This window comes from Schistocerca serialis, chromosome 2, assembly GCF_023864345.2.
Source record: "Schistocerca serialis cubense isolate TAMUIC-IGC-003099 chromosome 2, iqSchSeri2.2, whole genome shotgun sequence".
Taxonomy (NCBI): Eukaryota; Metazoa; Arthropoda; class Insecta; order Orthoptera; family Acrididae; genus Schistocerca; species Schistocerca serialis.
In genome coordinates this window covers 495,748,143-495,770,069 of record NC_064639.1, presented here as the reverse complement: position 1 = coordinate 495,770,069, position 21,927 = coordinate 495,748,143, and the positions used below count along the sequence as shown (strand labels likewise).

The 21,927-nt window shown below is 39.4% G+C and overlaps 1 protein-coding gene across 1 annotated transcript in view; it reads left to right on the top strand.

Annotated features, from left to right (window-relative positions):
* The window catches only part of LOC126456136 (glutamate receptor ionotropic, kainate 2-like), a 293,829-nt gene that overhangs the window by 164,578 nt on the left and 107,324 nt on the right, over positions 1 to 21,927 (top strand). Inside the window, exon 8 of the mRNA XM_050091890.1 lies at positions 18,584 to 18,733. Coding sequence (XP_049947847.1) covers positions 18,584 to 18,733 — 150 coding nt within the window. The remainder of the gene's footprint in view (positions 1 to 18,583; positions 18,734 to 21,927) is intronic.

The following is a 21,927-nucleotide window of genomic DNA, read 5'->3' as shown; positions in this document are numbered from 1 at the left end:
TTGCAGTGGGAGACATTTCGTCCCCCTCTTCCTTCTGTGAAATTTGTCAGTATGCTTTTTGCCTTCCAACCAGCGAAATGAGGCAGAGTACGGCCGGTAAACGATTCACAAACGACGGTTTAGTGCCGTTAAGACGATTTCTCTAGACATTGTCGTAGCTGAAGGAATTTAGTTTATTCTTAAATCGTCTTATGCAGCAACGTTCACAGATGTCTGAAATAGGAAAAGCTCTTTAACCAGGTACGATGGTTGTAAAACGAACTTCCCAGAGCTTGCGTCAGCTTGATCTTTTCGTCTGATAGCACTGCATAGGTATTTTGTCTATAGATCTTATCTCCACTCTTCTCTGCTGCTCATAATGTCCACGTTCGAACCACAACAACTTGAGAACTAATATAAAACGAAAGTCATGCACAAAATGACCCACAAAAATGTTCCCCTTTTTGATAAGGATTATTTGGAGGCTTCTATCCACGTCTGTTCATTTTGGTGCTACTTCATTATGAACTTACTCAGCCCACTAATTAGCAACCTTTCACAGCACCGCTTTTCAAATGTTTCCAGCTTCTTTTGGATATTTGCCTGACAGAACTAAAAACGAAGTCGGAACAATATGATACGTAATAAATTGCATATCGAATCTTCCTAATGCACGGTGCCTTGAGGTAGGGGGCTCGTAATGCAGCTGGGCCGCCGTCACAAAATATCGCTTTTTTAGCAATGATGCAGGGTTGTTGTACCAGTGTTCTGTGACAGCTGACGTCACAAGGTTTTCTATGGTAGCAGTGTTCTACATAGCGTTCACAGACAAAACCAACAGTTTTATTTGCATAAATTGCGTCATATGCTCATGGTTTTTTTTAACAAGGATGACGTCAGCCCTTTCACTCTAACAGGGCTGTTTTCCATGGGTTCATCTTCACTCCATTTCCGTATCTGCACTTCGCAGCCCCTCAGCCTAAACAGTATGGCATCTACCCTCCTTAGTATATCAACGAGACTTCATTTCTTGTCTCCTAACATTTTGTCATAATTAACAGATGTACCTCCAATTCCACACAACCGTTGCCCCTTTCGCTCTCTCGAAAGGTATGGCAGATTACAGGACGTAGCAACTTCCATTCCCACGGCTTTGACCTTCTAACAATACCACCACTTGTAAAGTAGGTTAGAAATCAGATTAATAATGTTGCTCGCGCAGCTTTATCGGGCAACAACAAAGTTACTGACTGTGGATGGTATCGTCATAATGGAAATAATGAAGACACTGTAAAAAAGTCATTAATTTTGGCACTTATCTTGAATGGATTGCCACGTAGATTTCGTCGAAGTAGTTATGGCTCGTCTTGTTGATTCTAGGGTGATTCCACTTTGACTGCTAGAAGGTCCAGATTTGAAGACCTAACAAATGCGTTTTTCAGGAAATTCTTAATGATCAAACAATCCCAGATCAGAACAATGGTATGGTAGAAATAATTTTTGACTTGGTATTCACGATCCAGATTTTAGTTAAACTTCTTGTAAATTCACATATACTTCTTCTTAATTGTCACATCATCAAGAAAACAGTTTTGTATTGTAACCTCCCCACCGCAATTTATAAAGAGAAAATATAGTAATACTTAATAGAAATGGGAGCCAAGTGTAACCTCCCTACAAAAATTTTAAAAGAAAGAAAAGACGATACTAATTAGAAATGGGGATGGACATGACTCTAAGCGTAACCTGCCCACAATGAAATGTACTGACAATGGCAACAAAAATGTGAAAATACGCAATCTGACTCAAATATAAATCCTTCAAAATTAAAGTCCATTCAGTGACAAGAAAATTCAATTAAACCGAAACATCGGTCTTTGGCCCTGTGTAAAACAATCAGAATTAAAGTCTTACCTCAGAATAAATGGATGTCACATATCTGCTCTTGTTGTTGCGCACCGCTTGGAGGAACTGCATTGCAAATAATAATATTCTCTTTTTTTTTGATTCTAGTGAAATTTTTCTTCAAAAGAAATGGAATGAAATGGGAAGTGCAACGAGATCTTTAGTTCAAAAAAATTAAACTTTTAAAAAAATGCTTTTGAAATAAAAAATTATTATTGGGAGACTTGTTGGAGAATAATTACAATAAATAAAATTTTTCATTATCTAATGATTATATTAATTAACAGTATACCTTATTCCTCATCTTGACCATTGTCGCCGACCGCTTACATCACACAACCGCACTGGGCTGCTACTTAGCGACAACTAACTCGCAAAGACTACTGTACTGCACTGGCCTACAGCTACTAACAGACTGAGCAACGACTACTACTGACTGAGAACCGCTCGCAACACTCGCGCGGTCAAGCGCATACTCTGGTCACAGATGCTACAATGCCTCGCCATCGCTGCTGCGTTACATACGTGTTTCATAACCCTCCACTCGGGGGGCAAAAATTTGGCAGCGATGGTGAGTCATTTGGACTTGCCAAGCGCGGCAAAATTTTTCTTTAATTAACAAAATCCTACAACTTACAGAATATTTAAATGTTGTGCACACGCACTAAGTACAAAATATATCAGACAAGGACAAAATGTGAATACTAAACATAGTAGCAAATCAGAAAAAAGTATATACAAATTATTTGACAGATAACAAAGTGCACAGGCACTGAAGAAATTCTTTAGCATATTCAGAACAAATAAACAGACTGGCAAGAATAAGTAAATGTTGTGCACACGCACTAAGTACAAAATATATCAGACAAAGACAAAATGTGAGTACAAAACATAGTAGCAAATCAGAAAAGTATATACAAATTATTTGACAGATAACAAAGTGCACAGGCACTGAAAAAATTCTTTAGCATATTCAGAACAAATAAACAGACTGGCAAAAAATATTATGTTGACAAGTGTACATGCACTGAAAAATGTCTTTAGCATTTTCACAACAAATAAACATAATGGCAAAAAAAAAAAAATTCATGTCCAAAGTGCACATGCACTGAAAAATGTCTTTAGTATTTTCACAACAAATAAACATAATGGCAAAAAAAAAAAAATTCATGTCCAAAGTGCACATGCACTGAAAAATGTCTTTAGTATTTTCACAACAAATAAACATAATGGCAAAAAAAAAAATTCATGTCCAAAGTGCACATGCACTGAAAAATGTCTTTAGTATTTTCACAACAAATAAACATAATGGCAAACATCATGTCGACCAGTGACATAAGCGTACTCACACTGGAGTTTAGCGAATCGAAAAATGTATAACCTATGAACATAAATGATGTTACCAAAAAAAATTTTTTCTTTATGTGACAAGAATCAGGATAGGAAAGGGAGGGATTGCATCATGGTTGTAGCACTTTAGATTGCACACAGCTGCTCTGAAAGTCCATATCTTTCCACAGTAGTACAACACCAAGTGACACAACTTGAAGTTCTTTTCCCATCAGAATTTATCAGTGTAGCCAAGACACTGAACTGTCGTAGTAATGTTCCATGTTTTCATTTTGGCATTACATTAGGTACACCAAACAGTGGGACCATAATAATGTCTTCATCGCTCATGGTGGTGGACAGCATGTCGTGTCAACACCACACTCTTACAAGGCACACCAACGTAGAATTAGTGCAAAACCAAATATAGTGCTCCATGATCACTGGGATAAACAGGACAAATGGACATTGCAGTAATTCAGGGTAGTCAGCTTATGAGGTGAAGGACATCAAGTCACATAATATTGACGATTACAGTCTTCATTGATAGTTCGTGGCATTCATAGCCCAGTTATTGAACATTTCTGTACCAAGTATGTAGTATTACAGAAAAATGTTCATTAATTGTTTTACATAGAATCAGTAGCCTTCTTTTCCTGGTTACAAAATATTATGAAATAATCGCATTCTTTTCAGTTACAGAGTATAATCAAGAATCATTAACCTTCTCCTAATTACAGTTAATTAATCATTTGTTTTTAATTAATCATTTGTCTAATTACAGTTAATTAATCATTTGTATAATTACAGTTAATTAATCATTTGTCGTTAATTAATCATTTGTCTAATTACAGTTAATTAATTAATCATTTGTAGCCTTAATTAATCACAAAGCATTATTAAACAGTACCATAGTTAATTAATTATGTGTCATTCCAATCTATTAAGAATCATTAGTCTTTTCCTAATTACAAAGCATTATGAAACAGTCACATTTATTTCCAATTACAAAGTATGAACATTGAAAACAAGAGTTAATTAATGGCATAATTAATAACAATTTCGTTGATTGACATTAATTATTGGCACTCAGTGGCCATCAAGTATTGAATAGAATAAAACATAGTTCATCATTCAGTATTATTCACATCATTACAAAGTCATTATTAAAAATCAGTTAATTACAGTCAAATCATTAGTAATCACAGGCATTACAATAAACAGTGGCAGTTATTAGCTAGTGACAAAGCATTATTTTGAATATAGTCTCATTAAGAGGTCATTACTCGAGTGACATGCTATTCAGAGTTGATCAGTATTATTCAGAATTATCATAAACTAGTGACATTATGTGGGACTGCTAATACATTTTTTTTGGTAGCAATGCATTGCGTTGGGATCGATAATTAATTGCTGAGGCATAGTACTTTTTGCTCTTGACCTATTGCTGCAAATGAGGATAGGTAACGTCATTCGTCATGAGTCAGCTGTAGCAAGATTATGTAACAAGGCAGTACATGTGATCACATTTATAAATGATAAACACAAATGGGTAAAAAATATAAAAATGCAAGTACTAGAACAGGTATAATAAGTAACAGGTTTAGTAAGTGTCATGAAAAACTTCTCCTGGAAAAAATACAAAAACGGATTATTGACCTGAAAGAAGAAACGCACACTATGCTGAAAAGTAGTGAACTTCGAATTAACAAGTAGTGAAATGTGTATAAAATGTGTTCCATAGCTGTCCTTTCCAAAACTTTCCGTCATCCTACTATGCAATGTAACACCTGCTGTCAAAGCAAACTGCAACAAATACTTAAATAACTATGTAGCATAAATACACAACTTCAACATTATCCTCATCTGTAAAGAAAAAAACTTCATTATCCATCACTTCATTATCCATATTATCATAACTTCATTATTATCACCACCTGTAAAGAAAAACTTCATTATTCATAATACCATTTCCTTCATCATTATTCATCAGTATTCACTATCATCTGCAAAAAATCACTTCATTACTCATTATACAACTATTCCTTATCTCTAGCATATTTCATCACTAAAACTAAGATGTGTAGTTCTCTCTGACAGCCTGCATCAATCACCTTGTATTCTGAAAGAAAAAATTAGTTAAGACTGCTATTCTGTGATGAGTATAGTATAGTCTTGTTAATGCTTGTTAATCCTGATCCCTTTACTCTTCCTCATAAAGTTATTGCATCTCCTTTCGTTTATTCCGTAGGTGAAATTCCCATTTATGTTAAATTTATTTCTTAGAATCATCATTCCTTTCTGAAATTGATGAACTAAGATTAATGTCTTGCATTTAAATCCTATACCCACTAAATAATGACTGGTTTATGGTGACACAATTAACCATACAGCATAACATGACAGAAAACGTAATATGTCAAAAACATTGACAGTGTTCAGATGCAAAAAATGTACACAGAATAATACAATGCAGTAGCAAAAAAAATGTGAAACAGTCACGATGTTGAGATGTCATAAGGCAAAAAAAAATGTCAAAGTCGACTGGTGTGTGTTATATCTTAACTATTTCATAGTGCATACAAACAAAACTGGAGTACAGTCATATACACAAAAAAATGGAAAATGTGCACGGTCTGATGTGTAACGACAAGAAAAGCGACCTGCTAACCTTACCTTGCCGGGCACTTGCCAAGAAAAAAATACGATAATCATCAATAATTAGTCAGGTGAATTAATTGCATTAGTAAATGGCATCATAGTGTGTTGAATCATACAGTGGTTTCACTCAATAAACGGTTTAATGTTTGAGATATGGTGATTGCCTTTCGATTTTCTAGTTCTCAAAGTTTCGACGTGTACAACATTGGGGTGAGGGATGCTGCGAATCCGATACGGACCTGCGTATAGAAGTTCAAATTTACTGCACTTACCTTTTAATTTGCTGGATAAATAGTGTGTACGTACTAATATCTTCTGTCCAACGTGAAAGTCGCGGCGTGTACAAACCTGTTTTTGCTGTCTTCTCCGGCGCTCTGCGGCACGTTTGATGTTGTTCAGCGCAATGTCAATTATTTCGTGGTGTCGTAGGCGACGATTTTTGGGGAAGTCTATTAATTCTTTAATTTTGTTCGGTGGTTCAACGTTTTTCAGTATAACAGTCGGAGATAGCATAGTGGATTCATTTGGAATGGAATTAATTACATCTTGGAATGAGAGTATGTGTGTATCCCAATCAATATGTCTTTTGTGGCAGTATATTCGGCACAGCTTACCAATTTCCTTCATTAATCTTTCACAAGGGTTCGAAGAAGCGTGGTACTTGGATATATAGATCGGAGAAATGTTTCTAGCTCGTAACATGCGTGTCCATACACTACTACGAAATTGAGATCCATTATCAGAAATTACTTTCATTACATGCCCTACATGAGATAGAAAATGTTTTACAAATGCTTTCGAAACAGTTTTAGCAGTAGCTTTGCGTAACGGAGTGAAAGTAACAAATTTTGAAGTGAGCTCAACAGCGACAAAGATGTAGCAAAAACCTCTGTTAGTTCTGGGAATCGGACCAAAAATGTCTACTGCGGCCATGTGTCTTAATTTCACAGGTATAATGGGATATAAAGGAGGAATATGTGAAGTGGTGTCTGATTTAGCTTTCTGGCAAATTTTACAAGACGCTAAAACTCGTCGTATACGTTTTTCCATGTTGGTAAAATAACAGTTCTGTCTCAGTATAAGAAAACATTTTCGTGCTCCGTAATGTGCGTAACTTAAATGAGTGTACCAAATTAGTTTGTTAACCAGTTCGTCAGGAATGCATAATAGCCAAATGTTGCTGTCAGGATGAGAGCGGCGAAACAGAATGTCATTGCGTACAGTGTAGTGGTTTCTAATCGTAACATTATTCCTATCTTGCCAAAGCTGTTTAATTTCTTTCCACACATTGTCCTTATTTTGTTCTTGTGCTATGTCCTGTAATGACGATGAAATAAAATTTTCAAATGCTACTTGCTGAATGTACATGACACTGAAATTTGTTTTGCAGAAGTTGGTTGCGATGTCTTGCTGATTGTTGCCGAGAGAACGCGATAGTGCGTCTGCTATAACATTTTGCGTGCCGGGAATGTGAACTATTGTAAAATTAAATTCTTGTAAATATAGTTTCCATCTGCTTAATCTGTCGTGAGTGAATTTAGCTGAAAGTAAAAATTGTATCGCTCTATGGTCTGTGTATACGGTGGTATGTCTGCCGTAAAGAAAGTGCCTAAATCTCGTGAAAGCCCATACAACACATAATGTTTCTAATTCTGTAACGGAATAATTTCGCTCAGCGGGTGACAAAATGCGACTTGCAAATGCGATGTTTTTAATTACTATACAGCCATCTTCTTCTATTTCCTGGAAAATATGTACGCCTAAAGCGGTGTTGGAACTGTCGGTAGCAATGGAAAAATTTCTAGTAAGATCTGGATGCGATAAAAGTGGTGCATTCAACAAAGCATGTTTCAAATAACATTCTCGTGAACAAAATTCTGCGTGTCAAAAGTAATGTTTGCGTTTCTGTAATATGCAATCTGTGCTGTATCTGGTTAAATTCTATCGTTCGTCCTGTTATTTACGGGAGGATGCTGTGGCATATCCACTATATGAACTGTTCTGTTATTTCTTACTGACGTGTTACGCTATGGATGACACCTATTGTCTGTTCCATTCATGATTATTTGTTGTTGCTGATGTTGTTGCTGCTCATAAGATCGACTGTTATTAAGTGTACGCTGAAAATTGTGCTCGTTATTTTTTTTTTTTACGTCCGTCATGATAGTCATTCCTATACGGCGCATTGCGATACGAGTTGAAATAGAGTGTTGTCTGTACGTAGTTATTTCTTTGCTGCCATGCGTTACTATTTGTTGGCGCTGAGACTATACATGCACGCGGCGAAACATTAAAGTTTGGTTAACCTTGTAGACTGCATTGTTGGTTAGGTATGCTAAGCGGCTGACTTTCATGCTATTGTGGTGAAAAACATCTATTGTTACAAAAATATGGTTCCGACTGCTCAAAATTTTATACATACTGATGATTACGATTTTATCTGTTATTAAAATTACGCTGATTCTGGAGTGCCTAATGAAAATTGTCACATTCGGTAAAAATTTGTCATATCCGGTTTTCATTACATATGTTTCTTAATACTAGGTAGAGCAATAGTTAAAGAGCAGTTTGGATAGATATAAAGGATAGTAGAAGAGAAGGCAGCAGTGCAGAAAACTAAAGATGAAACAGCACTACTACAGCTCGGGGCCCTATGCTCGCTACGGCACATATTCATTAAAGCGTAATGAATCCCCTGAGGTCAATTACGCACTGCAAATAAATTTTAGCTTTTGCGTTGCGAGCAATAGCGGAAAAATTCCAAAGGCAAATTGTTGTATCCGTGCTAATTCCAGTTTCTGCATTATAGGCAATGCTGTTGTAAATACAAAAATAAATTGTCGCATCTGGTTCAAAGCTAGCTTCTGCATTACAGGCAATAGCGGTGAATGTACAAAGATAAATTGTCGTATACACTGCAAATCGTGTATCTGTGTTCTGTCATTATTAAATTCTTTACATTTGCTTACAAATGCAAATTGCTCGAAATCTACGTTCTCGTCACTCAGTTTGATAACACGTTCAGGTTTGTGTGTGAATCTGTTCGTCTGTGTCATTTCGGATTTCAAGTTGCGTAGCTTTTCAGATTTTAAGTCGCGTGGCTTTTCGGATTTTAATTCGCGTAGTCTCTGTAAATTGTTCACATTATACACGCTGCGTGAGTCAGACAAATGCTCGCAACGTTGCGGATTCTGTGACGTATTGGTGACTGAAATAATTGTTAATTCTGTTACTTTAATACTTTCATCAATCTGGTTGTTGTGTCGTGCAAATTTCTCGTCATCTTCCGTATTCGGAGTGTGTGAAACTTCCACTGACTCTAAGTTAATTTTGTCGCGAATCTGTACTGCGTTTTTAGGGCATTCTTCAGTGACTGCATTAATTTCGTGTATCACTGTTGCGTTTGCTGAACATTGTTCAGTGACTGCTTTAACTTCGTCTTTATGTAATTCTGTTGTGCTTACATGTGTACTATTTAATTTTTGTGCAACAGTGCCAACTTCTTTATTACTGTTTTTAGCACAAGCCTCAGTATCCTCACGTAAATGTACTTTATTGTCCCGACATTGCACGGTAACAGCTGTAATCTCTTCCCTAACTTGTTTGTTCTGTTCGTTAACGTTGTCGTGTTTTTCGTTCTGCTGTTTAAGACTTTCAGAAAATTCTTTGTTCCATTCTACAAATTCTTTGTGCTGTTCATCAAGTTTTTCATTAAGTTGTTTGAAATGATTGTCGAAAATTTCGTTCTGTTGTTTGAACATTTTATTTAGTTCTTCACTGAGTTGTAGTAAAAATGCGATAACTTGATCCTCAGTAACATTACCCATTTGTTGTACCAATACTCTAATTTCATCCTCAGTAACATTGCCTACTATATTCTCTGTGCTATTTGACGGTGTATTTGCAATTGTCGCGTTTTGTGTGACCATTTGGTCATTCTTTGGTTCACAAAAGGCTTTCCCTGTTAAATGTACACTCTCATTCACTATTTCGGAATTAAATAAATCCGTCCTACTTTCAGTACATTGTTCATTTTCACTAGACAAATTTGTCTGTACATTACTTAGATTTTCTAAATCGGGTGTGTTAAGCTCGGCAGCGCTCATTACTATAGACCGCTCCGCGTCATCAATTGTCGTCAAGTTAACACGCGAGACAATTGAGTTCGTTTGTTCATCATTAAGGTAAAAGTCATCATTAGTGGTTGTATTGCACTGATTGTTAGTGAACGCAGGATTGTCATCATCACACTGCGTGTCATAATTACTATCGGTCACGCTGTTTGAGTCGGTAATTTCATTCAAAATACCTCGCGATACACTATTCACAGTCTTTCGCGGCATTTTTACAATAGTCAAAATTTTTCACAAAGCAAATAAGCACAATGCAAAAGCAACACACAAATACAACAAAGCAACAAATTGCCGTTGACCTGTAGAGAGAAAGTCACAATATTATTAAAAGCGTTGCGCCAAATCCTAATTATCTAAGCAAATAAGAGCAGATATCTGACTGTCGCTCAAAAGACTCTCAACGAAATACGATCCTGGACTGGGTGTCGCCAAGTGTAACCTCCCCACCGCAATTTATAAAGAGAAAATATAGTAATACTTAATAGAAATGGGAGCCAAGTGTAACCTCCCTACAAAAATTTTAAAAGAAAGAAAAGACGATACTAATTAGAAATGGGGATGGACATGACTCTAAGCGTAACCTGCCCACAATGAAATGTACTGACAATGGCAACAAAAATGTGAAAATACGCAATCTGACTCAAATATAAATCCTTCAAAATTAAAGTCCATTCAGTGACAAGAAAATTCAATTAAACCGAAACATCGGTCTTTGGCCCTGTGTAAAACAATCAGAATTAAAGTCTTACCTCAGAATAAATGGATGTCACATATCTGCTCTTGTTGTTGCGCACCGCTTGGAGGAACTGCATTGCAAATAATAATATTCTCTTTTTTTTTGATTCTAGTGAAATTTTTCTTCAAAAGAAATGGAATGAAATGGGAAGTGCAACGAGATCTTTAGTTCAAAAAAATTAAACTTTTAAAAAAATGCTTTTGAAATAAAAAATTATTATTGGGAGACTTGTTGGAGAATAATTACAATAAATAAAATTTTTCATTATCTAATGATTATATTAATTAACAGTATACCTTATTCCTCATCTTGACCATTGTCGCCGACCGCTTACATCACACAACCGCACTGGGCTGCTACTTAGCGACAACTAACTCGCAAAGACTACTGTACTGCACTGGCCTACAGCTACTAACAGACTGAGCAACGACTACTACTGACTGAGAACCGCTCGCAACACTCGCGCGGTCAAGCGCATACTCTGGTCACAGATGCTACAATGCCTCGCCATCGCTGCTGCGTTACATACGTGTTTCAGTATCAATCTTCATATATTTAATTTCCGCTTACACCAAACAGAAGGCTTGACTGTTCTTTCACAAAGCGAAATAACAATTTAACTTCTGCAAAGTGAAACAGACTGCTCTGTGCGCATTCGCGCCAAAACGGTTACAAGTAAGTCAAAGGTTATGACAGTCTCACAGAAAAAAAATACACACAAGAACCATATCGCTGTAATATATCGATACATCGGAGTACCTATACATTAATAAAACCAAATTTGAATATTGTCACAAAAATATGTCTGTTACTTCGCAGAAAAGTAGTACGATATTACTGGTATCGAGAACTGGGGTTGGAGTGCCGTAATGGTGACGTAAATAAAGAACCATTACAACCTCACCATTCAAAATAATTATATGCAGCTCACTACCTAGGAGCAAATTTTTTTACATCGTTATACGCCGTTGGTGTCACTCAATTCACAAAATGCGGGGATATTTCCATTGAAAGGGAGCAGCCGATTTTCTTCCTCGTCCTTCTCCAGTCCGGGGTTTTGCTCCGTCTCTAATGAACTGGTCGTCGAAAGGAAGTTAAACACGAAGGTGAGTCAAATGAAAACTTTAAATTTGTAATGTTGTTGTTGTTGTTGTTGTTGTTGTGGTCTTCAGTCCTGAGACTGGTTTGATGCAGCTCTCCATGCTACTCTATCCTGTGCAAGCTTCTTCATCTCCCAGTACCTACTGCAACCTACATCCTTCTGAATCTGCTCAGTGTGTATTCATCTCTTGGTCTCCCTCCACGATTTTTACCATCCACGCTGCCCTCCAATACTAAATTAATGATCCCTCGATGTCTCAGAACATGTCCTACCAACCGATCCCTTCTTCTAGTCAAGTTGTGCCACAAACTTCTCTTCTCCCCAATTCTATTCAGTACCTCCTCATTAGTTATGTGATCAACCCATCTTCAGCATTCTTCTGTAGCACCACATTTCGAAAGCTTTTATTCTTTTCTTGTCTAAGCTATTTATCGTCCACGTTTCACATCCATACATGGCTACATTCCATACAAATACTTTCAGAAACGACTTCCTGACACTTAAATCAATACTCGATGTTAACAAATTTCTCTTCTTAAGAAACGCTTTCCTTGCCATTGCCAGTCTACATTTTATATCCTCTCTACTTCGACCATCATCAGTTATTTTGCTCCCCAAATAGCAAAACTCCTTTACTACTTTAAGTGTGTCATTTCCTAATCTAATTCCCTCAGCATCACCCGACTTAATTCGACTACATTCTATTATTCTCGTTTTGCTTTTGTTGATGTTCGTCTTGTATCCTCCTTTCAAGACACTGTCCATTCCGTTCAACCGCTCTTCCAAGTCCTTTGCTGTCTCTAACACAATTACAATGTCATCGGCGAACCTCAAAGCTTTTATTTCTTCTCCATGGATTTTAATACCTTGTCCGAACTTTTCTGTTGTTTCCTTTATTGCTTGCTCAATATACAGATTGAATAACATCGGGGATAGGCTACAACCCTGTCTCACTCCCTTCCCAACCACTGCTTCCCTTTCATACCCCTCGACTCTTATAACTGCCATCTGGTTTCTGTACAAATTGTAAATAGCCTTTCGCTTCCTGTATTTTACCCCTGCCACCTTCAGAATTTGAAAGAGAGTATTCCAATCAACATTGTCAAAAGCTTTCTCTAAGTCTACAAATGCTAGAAATGTAGGTTTGCCTTTCCTTAATCTTTCTTCTAAGATAAGTCGTAGGGTCAGTATTGCCTCACGTGTTCCAACATTTCTACGGAATACAAACTGATCTTCCCCGAGGTCGGCTTTTATCAGTTTTTCCATTCGTCTGTAAAGAATTCGCGTTAGTATTTTGCAGCTGTGACTTATTAAACTGATAGTTCGGTAATTTTCACATGTCAACACCTGCTTTCTTTGGGATTGGAATTATTATATTCTTCTTGAAGTCTGTGGGTATTTCACCTGTCTCATACATCTTGCTCACCAGATGGTAGAGTTTTGTCAGGACCGGCTCTCCCAAGGTTGTCAGTAGTTCTAATGGAATGTTGTCTACTCCGGGGGCCTTGTTTCGACTCAGGTCTTTCAGTGCTCTGTCAGACTCTTCACGCAGTATCATATCTCCCATTTCATCTTCATCTACATGCTCTTCCTTTTCCATAATATTGTCCTCAAGTACATCGTCCTTGTATAGGCCCTCTATATACTCCTTCCACCTTTCTGCTTTCCCTTCTTTGCTTAGAACTGGGTTTCCATCTGAGCTCCTGATATTCATACAAGTGGTTCTCTTATCTCCAAAGGTATCTTTAATTTTCCTGTAGGCAGTGTCTATCTTACACCTAGTGAGATAAGCCTCTACATCCTTACATTTGTCCTCTAGCCATCCCTGCTTAGCCATTTTGCACTTCCTGTCGATATCATTTCTGAGACGTTTGTAATAACAAATCGAAATTTCGCTTCGTTATCCTGTAAGTTGGTAAGCGTGCTACAAACAGCGGGCAGAATGGCCTGTAGGGGGCAGCATAGTGCAGATGCACACATACCGTCGCAGTATCAGTATAAAGATAGCCGCCCCACTAGCGACTTGCACCAGGGAAGAACAGCGTTCTGTTGTCCGTAGTGAAGGCGTGAATCCTATTGAAATTCATCGACGGATGAAGGTTCAGTACGGTGATAGACGTTTGTCACAGCAGCAAGTCTACGAATGGAGTAGGAAGTTGGCAAATGGTGTGACTTCAGTGGAAGATACTCCTCGTCCAGGTCAGGCACAACGAGTTCTGACTCCACAGAACATTGCAGCAGTTGAAGCCATAGTAAAGGAAAACCGCCGAGTGACACTGAATGACATTGCAGCATGTTTAGGGATTAGTCATGGGTCAGCACACAACGTTGTGCATGATGTGCTCCAGTTTCACAAAATGTCTGCAAGATGGGTGCCACAGCAGCTGACTCCTGAAATGCGTGAACGACGTGTTGATGCTTGTGAAGAACTTCTTCAGCGCTTTGAACGAGAATCGTTACTGTGGATGAAACCTGTGTTCACTTCCACCAACCGGAAACGAAGAGAGCGAGCAAGGAATGCCACCCTTCCTCATCACCAAAAGCAAAGAAGTTTCCAACAGAACCATCAGCAGGGAAGGTTATGCTGACTCTCTTTTGGGCCAAAAAAGGCGTCATTTTGGAGCATTACATGCCCAGAGGGACCACTGTCGCCAGTGCATCATACAGAGGTTCCCTAAAAAATCATCTGCGGGCTGCAATCAAATCAAAGCGACGTGGATTGCTGTCAGCAGGTGTTGTTTTGCAACATGACAATGCAAGGCCCCACACTGGCTGTACAACAGTTGCAACAATCACAGACCTGCACTACGATCGCAGGTTCGAATCCTGCCTCGGGCATGGGTGTGTGTGATGTCCTTAGGTTAGTTAGGTTTAAGTAAATCTAAGTTCTAGGGGACTGATGACCACAGATGTTAAGTCCCATAGTGCTCAGAGCCATTTTTGAACAGATCTGCATTTTGAGTGTCTTCCTCATCCGCCGTTCTCACGAGACCTTGCCCCAAGTGATTTCCATACGTTTGGACCACTCAAAGACGCAATGGGAGGAAAGAAGTTCCGTTCTGATGAAGAGGTACGCCACGCGGTGCATGAGTGGTTGCGCGGACTACCTAAAGAATTTTTTTCTAAAAGAATTTATGCACCTTGTAAGCGCTGGAGGCCTTGAATTGAGGGTGGGGGAGATTATGTTGAAAAGTGATACAGCTTTGCACCACTTCTGCACAATAACTAATATTTAAAAAATTATTTAAGGTTTTCATTTGACTCACTCTCGTACTATTGCAGATCTTGAACGCTTGGTGCTACGCAGCTTTCAGATATAAAAGGCATCTTGTATACACCTTTAGCTGCATTAGAATGGTTTATTTGCCAAATTGATTTTCGGGTTAATAATCCATCATTAGTAGCATCTGATACAGAGGGAAAGGAAACCAACTGCATGTACACGATTTCTACAAAACGACAACTGCAATTAGTAGCAGTAACATATGTCTCCTCACATTATTTGCCTCTATAGGAGTGACGCGATAGGATATGAAATCTGTTCTGTAACATATAAGGTTGTCATGTATATTATTGCTATGAATTCTTAAGGAGTGACATTCCTTGACAACGTTTGTCATAACTAGTGTAAACATGGAATTGACAGGTCAACTAGCCTACATTACCTGTCTTTTGTTATTTCTAAGATTATATTTATAATTATTTGGGACATGCATTCATATATGTAAATTACGATTTTGCGTCGTGCAGGATAACTGTGCGGTCTGAAGCACCTTGCCACTGTTCGCGCGGCTCCATCCGTCGGAGGTTCGAGTCCTCCGCTGGGCATCGTTGTGTGTGCTGCCCTTAGCTGAAATTAGTTTAAGTTAGATTAAGTGGTGTATAAGCCTAGGTACCGATGATCTCAGCAGTTTGGTCCCATATGAACTTACGACAAATCTCCAACAATTTTTTAACAATTGCTACATGAAGATAGAATATACAAGATATATAAAGTTGCAAAATGATCCAACACATCACATCAAATTAGACAATTTTACACGCAGGACCAAAATTATTCGGTTAAAAAACTGTTGAAATTTTGTTCAAAATGGTTCAAATGGCTCTGAGCACTATGGGACTTAACATCTGAGGTTATCAGTCCCCTAGAACTACTTAAACCTAAGTAACCTAAGGACATTACACACATCCATGCCCGAGGCAGGATTCGAACCTGCGACCGTAGCGGTCGCGCAGTTCCAGACTGGAGCGCCTAAAGCCGCTTGGCCACTCTGGCCGGCTGTTGAAATTTTGTATATATAAATCTATTCGGTGAAACTGTTTGTTCATTAAGTTACAGCCTCTGCTTCCTCTCCGCACAGCGGCCTCTTCCTGACCCCAACACCTCCATTCCCAGACTGCCAGTCAGCTAATCTCGACTGTCGCACCATGTATGGCCTCTGCCGAGTTTCCGCACGACTGCCATCCGCTTACACCATAGCGCAGGCGCTGGCCTCCAGCATATGTACTCGAATAGCGAAAATTGAAACCAACAGCTGTACTGTAATTCAAACGACGTTTATTCAAAACGTGGTTCCAATTTCGACTCGGAAAAGAATCATCTTCAGGCCCCAAGCATAATCTGCCATCAGCGTACGAACCACAACGAGGATGACCAATGGAGTCTTCAAGTGTAAACAGTGCAACATATTAGCCATGTTAAGCTAGTATGTGCAACCAAGAAAGTAGAGTGCAGGGGGCAAAATCAAATGCATTCAGTAACTTCTAGTAACAAGCCCACCAATGATCCAACTTAAATTCGCGCATTTACTCCCGGTCGTTGTCATTTGCGCCCCACACACCAAATATGTTTCTAATAGCTGTCATAAACGTAGCACTCAAAACCTCATCAAGCTGTGTTTTGTCCTCAACCCTGGCGCTGTGCAGCTCTGATTTCAACGCATCGCCCTAACTCGATCCATTCACACACTCTGAAGACAAATTCCCGACACAATTTCATTAGGCATATACTGTAAGTTTACTAAACTCACATAGTTCAATAGAACTCACACCTCTAAGCTTCTTCCTCTCATCAGAGCTCCTGCCTCTTTCTTTTATTTCCTTAAATCTTAGGTCAGCCACAAGACTTAGTCACATCAACTGACAAATTTTTCTCATCAAAATTATATGTCTTCTATGGCACGTAATCCCCCCAAATTCTTAAGTCCCTCCAGATCCTTGAGTGGCATGCAGTTCGCCTCGCCTTCAGTATACCCCTCCCATTCCCCATGCGGATCCTCTATGACCTGATTCCTTTCCCTCATCTGCTCCTATTCCTCGAACATATCCACATACTCTACACCTCCCGCTACCTTGATCCACCTCATCCCCTGGTTGCTCCTCTCCTCTCCAACCCCCGGCCTCTGCTGCACCTTCACTGTTGTGTCCCTCCAACCCTTATCTCTGCACCCTTCATCTCCTTTCCCAAGGTGGCTTCTGTCAACTTCCCGTCCCAGATGATGCCCTCTCTCCCTCCATTTATCCCTCCTGTCAACTCTGATCCTCATCTCCCCCTCCTTTCCTCTGTCCTTTCCCCGGGCTCCCTCTTCCCCCCCACCCATCCTGTTTTTTCCCCACCTACCCTCTCTCAGCTTCCTTCCTCCCGCCTCCCCCCGAGTCCTTTTGCATTCCCCTCCTCTGCCTTTCCCCATTCCCTCTCGCACCTGCAAGCCCCCCCCCCCCCACCTCTTATGAGTCCTCGTCCTCTGTCGGCTCCTTCCCCCCCCCCCCACTTCGTTTCTCCTCTCCTCACCCCCCTTTTCTTTCCCATCATCTGTCCAGCTTCCCCCTGTCTGCCCTCGACTGTGGCGTATCATATTTGTGCCAACTTTTTAGTGCAGTGTTCAATTGAGTGTTCAGTGTTGTGCGTTGTGTTGCGAACAAAAATCATGCTGTCAGTGGGTGTGATTTTTATATCACTTGCAAACAGAAACCAGACTGTCACCGTGTCCATTATTTTATGATTTAAGTTCCACAATTTGCCGCCATTTTAACATTTAAGTCACCGATTTTATCACCTGCTTTTATTATTTACTATCTTCATTTTTTAAAACAAATTGTGCAGGCTGAAGAGCGGCGTACTAAGCTGATGCCAGCCTGCCCCCTTCGGGGGGACTCGAAATTCAATAAAGGAAAAAAAACAGCACATAAATAATGATAAATATTCTGATTTCTTTTTAAAGAAGTTGATCTTTTTAGTGCCAGATTCCAGTTGAAGATAGTTTTTCCATAAGCACGAGCAAATTTATGACCTTCTGCTTGCTGTAGTCTGTCGCAAATACGAGGAGCAGGTGAAAGCGTGGTGAAGCTTTGAGATGTAGTTAATACAAAAAAGTGGTTCAAATGGCTCTGAACACTATGGGACTTAACTTCTGAGGTCATCAGTCCCCTAGAACTTAGAACTAATTAAACCTAACTAACCTAAGGATATCACACACATCCATGCCCTAGGCAGGATTCGAACCTGCGACCGCAGCGGTCGCCCGGCTCCAGACTCTAGCGCCTAGAACCGCACGGCCACTACGGCCGGCTGTAGTTAATACATAAAAAATATATTTTGAGAGGGTAAACTGAGGCTTATTGTGTTTCAGCTAGAACTAGTTACTCGTTTGTTAGCGTTGAGAACACACTGTGTAGCAAGAGAAATGATTCTGCCTCTACTCAGTTACGCAAGAGTGCAGGAGTGGTGGTGTGTTGCAGACGGGTGAGGCGCTGATGCAGGACGCGGTGGACGTGTTGTCCGAGGCTCTGTTCCATCAGGACTCGGAGCGACCCCTGCACGCTGAGAGCCTCAAGTGCGACGGCCCAGCCTGGATGCGCGGCCAAGGCGTTCGACAGGCCCTGCACGACGTCAGTACTGACACCTGCTACTCTCACTCACTCACTCTCTCTCTCTCTCTCTCTCTCTCTGGCTGTTGTTTCACACTGTTCATTTATCTAAACTATGGCAACCATATTTCCTTATTTATTGGTATAATTTTTCTCTGTCAGCTAGACTGCACAACAGGTCTTCGATTTCCACATAATAATTCACAGTTAATTTCTCATTTACACCATAGAACTATTACTTTTTACAGGGTTTCATGAAAACCCTGAAACTTATACTAAATGAGTCGTAGGAAAGGTACTAAATTAACAGTGGTAACTGATTGTGAGACGAGAAAATAAAGAAGACTGGAAAGGTAGAAGATGTACATCATCCCATCACTAACGCAGTCCAGGTATAGAGGCCTAGGAATAGCTTCGATCCTGGTACCCCTGGACAGCACGTGTCGCTAGACTACTCTATCACTTCAGGTCATCACCGAAATACCAGGGAGTTAGGTTACACTCAGCTGCGAAGGGCTATCAACTTGCCTTTCCGAATCTGATGCCACCACATCACTTGTGTTTCTGCTATATGTTGAGCACAAACTGGCATCTTCTGCAGCGCACAGTACCCAAAGGGGCCAAACTAATTTTTCCTTAAAATGGAATGTAGGATCTACGGAGAAGGCATCAACCCTGTCAACCGACAACGGACCAAACAGCCGCTACACTCACCAGTGGTGGAGGTGATGAGAGTTCTGAGTGACTACTTTTTCTGAGTCATCAATATTTTGACTGGTTTCATTTTGATGAGGCCCTCCACCAGTTCCTATCCAATGCCAAACTTTTCATCTTAGAGTAGCATTTGCAGCCTGCATCCTCAATTATTTCCTGCGTGTATTCCGATCTCTGTCTCCCTCTCCAGTTTTTACCCTCTACATTTTCTTCTAGTACTATGGAAGTTGTCTTACGCGATATTCTATCATCCTGTCCCTCCTCCTTGTCAGACTTTTTCACCTATCCCTTTCTCCGCCGATCATTTGAAGAACCTCCTCGTGCCTTACCTCATCAATCCACCTAATTTTCTTCATTCTTTTGTTGCACTTCACCTTAAATGCTTCGAATCTCTTCTGTTCCGGTTTTCTCACAATCCACGTCTCACTGCCGTACAATGCTGGATTGTAAACGTACATCCTCAGACATTACTTCCTGAAGTCTATGTTTGATACTAGTAGACTTCTCTTGGCCAGAAAAGCCCTTTTTTCCAGTGCTAGTTTACTTTTTATGTCCTCCTTGCTCCGTTCGTCATGGATATTTTGCTGCCTAGGTATCAATATTTCTTAATTTTTTCTACTTCGTGATCATCAATCCAGATGTTAAGTTTCTCGTTGTTCTCATTTCTGCAACTTCTCAACACATTCGTCTTTCTTCGTTTTACCCTCAATCCATATTCTGTACTCATTAGACTGTTCATTCCATTCAATATATCTGTAATACTTCTTCACTTTCTCTGAGAATAATGGCATCGGCGAACCTTGTCATTGATATCCTTTCACCCTGAATTTTAATACCACTCTTGAACCTTTGTTTTATTTCTGTTACCGTTTCGTCGGTGTATAAATTGAAAAGTAAGGGCGAAAGACTACAACCGTCCCTTACACTCTTTTCAATCCGAGCATTTCGTTCTTTGTCTTTCTTGTTGTTTCCTCTTCGTTCTTGTATATTACCCACCTTTCGCTATAGCTTACCCCTGTTTTTCTCAGAATTAAGAACGTCTTGAAACACTTTACACTATCGAACACTTTTTTTTTGTTCTTCCGAAATTCTAATGGCATGGCGACAGTCTCATAAATTCTACTCACCAACGTCAATAATAGTTTTGTTCCCACTTCCGACAATGATTTTAGAAATTCCAATGCAATGTTACCCATTCCTTCTGTCTGATTTGATCTTAGATCTTCAACACTCTTTTAAATTCAAATTATGATACTGGATCTCCTATCTCTTTCCTGTCGACTTCTGTTTCTTCTTCTATCAAGTCATCAGACGAGTTCTGACCCTCATAGAGGCCTTCAGTGTGCTCTTTCCACCTATTTGCTCTCTCCTCTGCATTTAAAAGGGGATTCCCATTGCACTGTTAATAGTATCCTGAATTCCCGTGCACATTTTTGTACTTCCTGCTTTCGTTGATCAACTGAAGGATTTCTTCTGTTATCCATGATTTCTTCGCGGTTACCTTCCTTGTACCGACGTTTTTGTTTCCATCTCCCGTGACTGTCCTTTTTAGAGGTTAGGAGGGAACAGATTGTTCCCTCCTCATTATAATTTTATGTGATATTAAGTGGCTGATTTCATAAAGAAGTAATTTTCATTTGATAAACTGATTAAGGCAAGACCTTCAGACTATAGTGAAGAAATGGACAACCTGTGTTTATTTATTGAACTCCATAATACACTTCCTTTTAAGTATTCTACTGTGCGGCTACGCATTATTTGGATCTGATAAATGGAAGTTCGTTTTCTAGATGTATTAATTCAGAGACAGGTAGTTTATTGAATATCTGGTGTCAACTTAAATGTTAGAGTACAGTCAGCAAAGATGCACCTGTTTGGTCCGGGAAAACGGGGATTGGCAACAGGTTCCCCCTCCACTACAGAAAGAAGAGCTGGGCGATCATTGTGTCGTTGCCGTTTGATTGAATTCATGATGCACTTCGGAGAGATCACACGGAACCTATGAAGGTGTCCGTCTTGGAAAGCAGATATTATTTCTGGGATGAAGTATGATCTAATATATGTGACTAATCCGTTCTCTTTCAGGCGACTTATAGTTAGAATAACGTTACGACAACTTTTTGTAGTAATTTTGATAGTCAGTTTTACGGACAGAACTTTGCTTTCAGATGAAAGCCTGCAGACTCACTCCATTCATTAGTTTCAACGTAATCTTTCGGTGCCATAAGCACACATGAATAAGAATAGCTTTGCAATTCATTTAACTTCATTAATAAAGTTAACGTTTAGTGTTCTGAGTAATTTCGGTCTATTTTCCTTTGTGATGTAGGCTTCACCGAAGCAGGTAATGAACAATGCGGAAGATAGTCGTATCGTGTGAAATCAAACAGGTCATGCGTGTGTTAAGTGTGAAATATTTAGTGCTCAAGGCGTGTGAAGTTATTTGTTGAAATTTCATGAATATATACGGTCGGTGTTTGTCTCTGTACTACCTTACATGG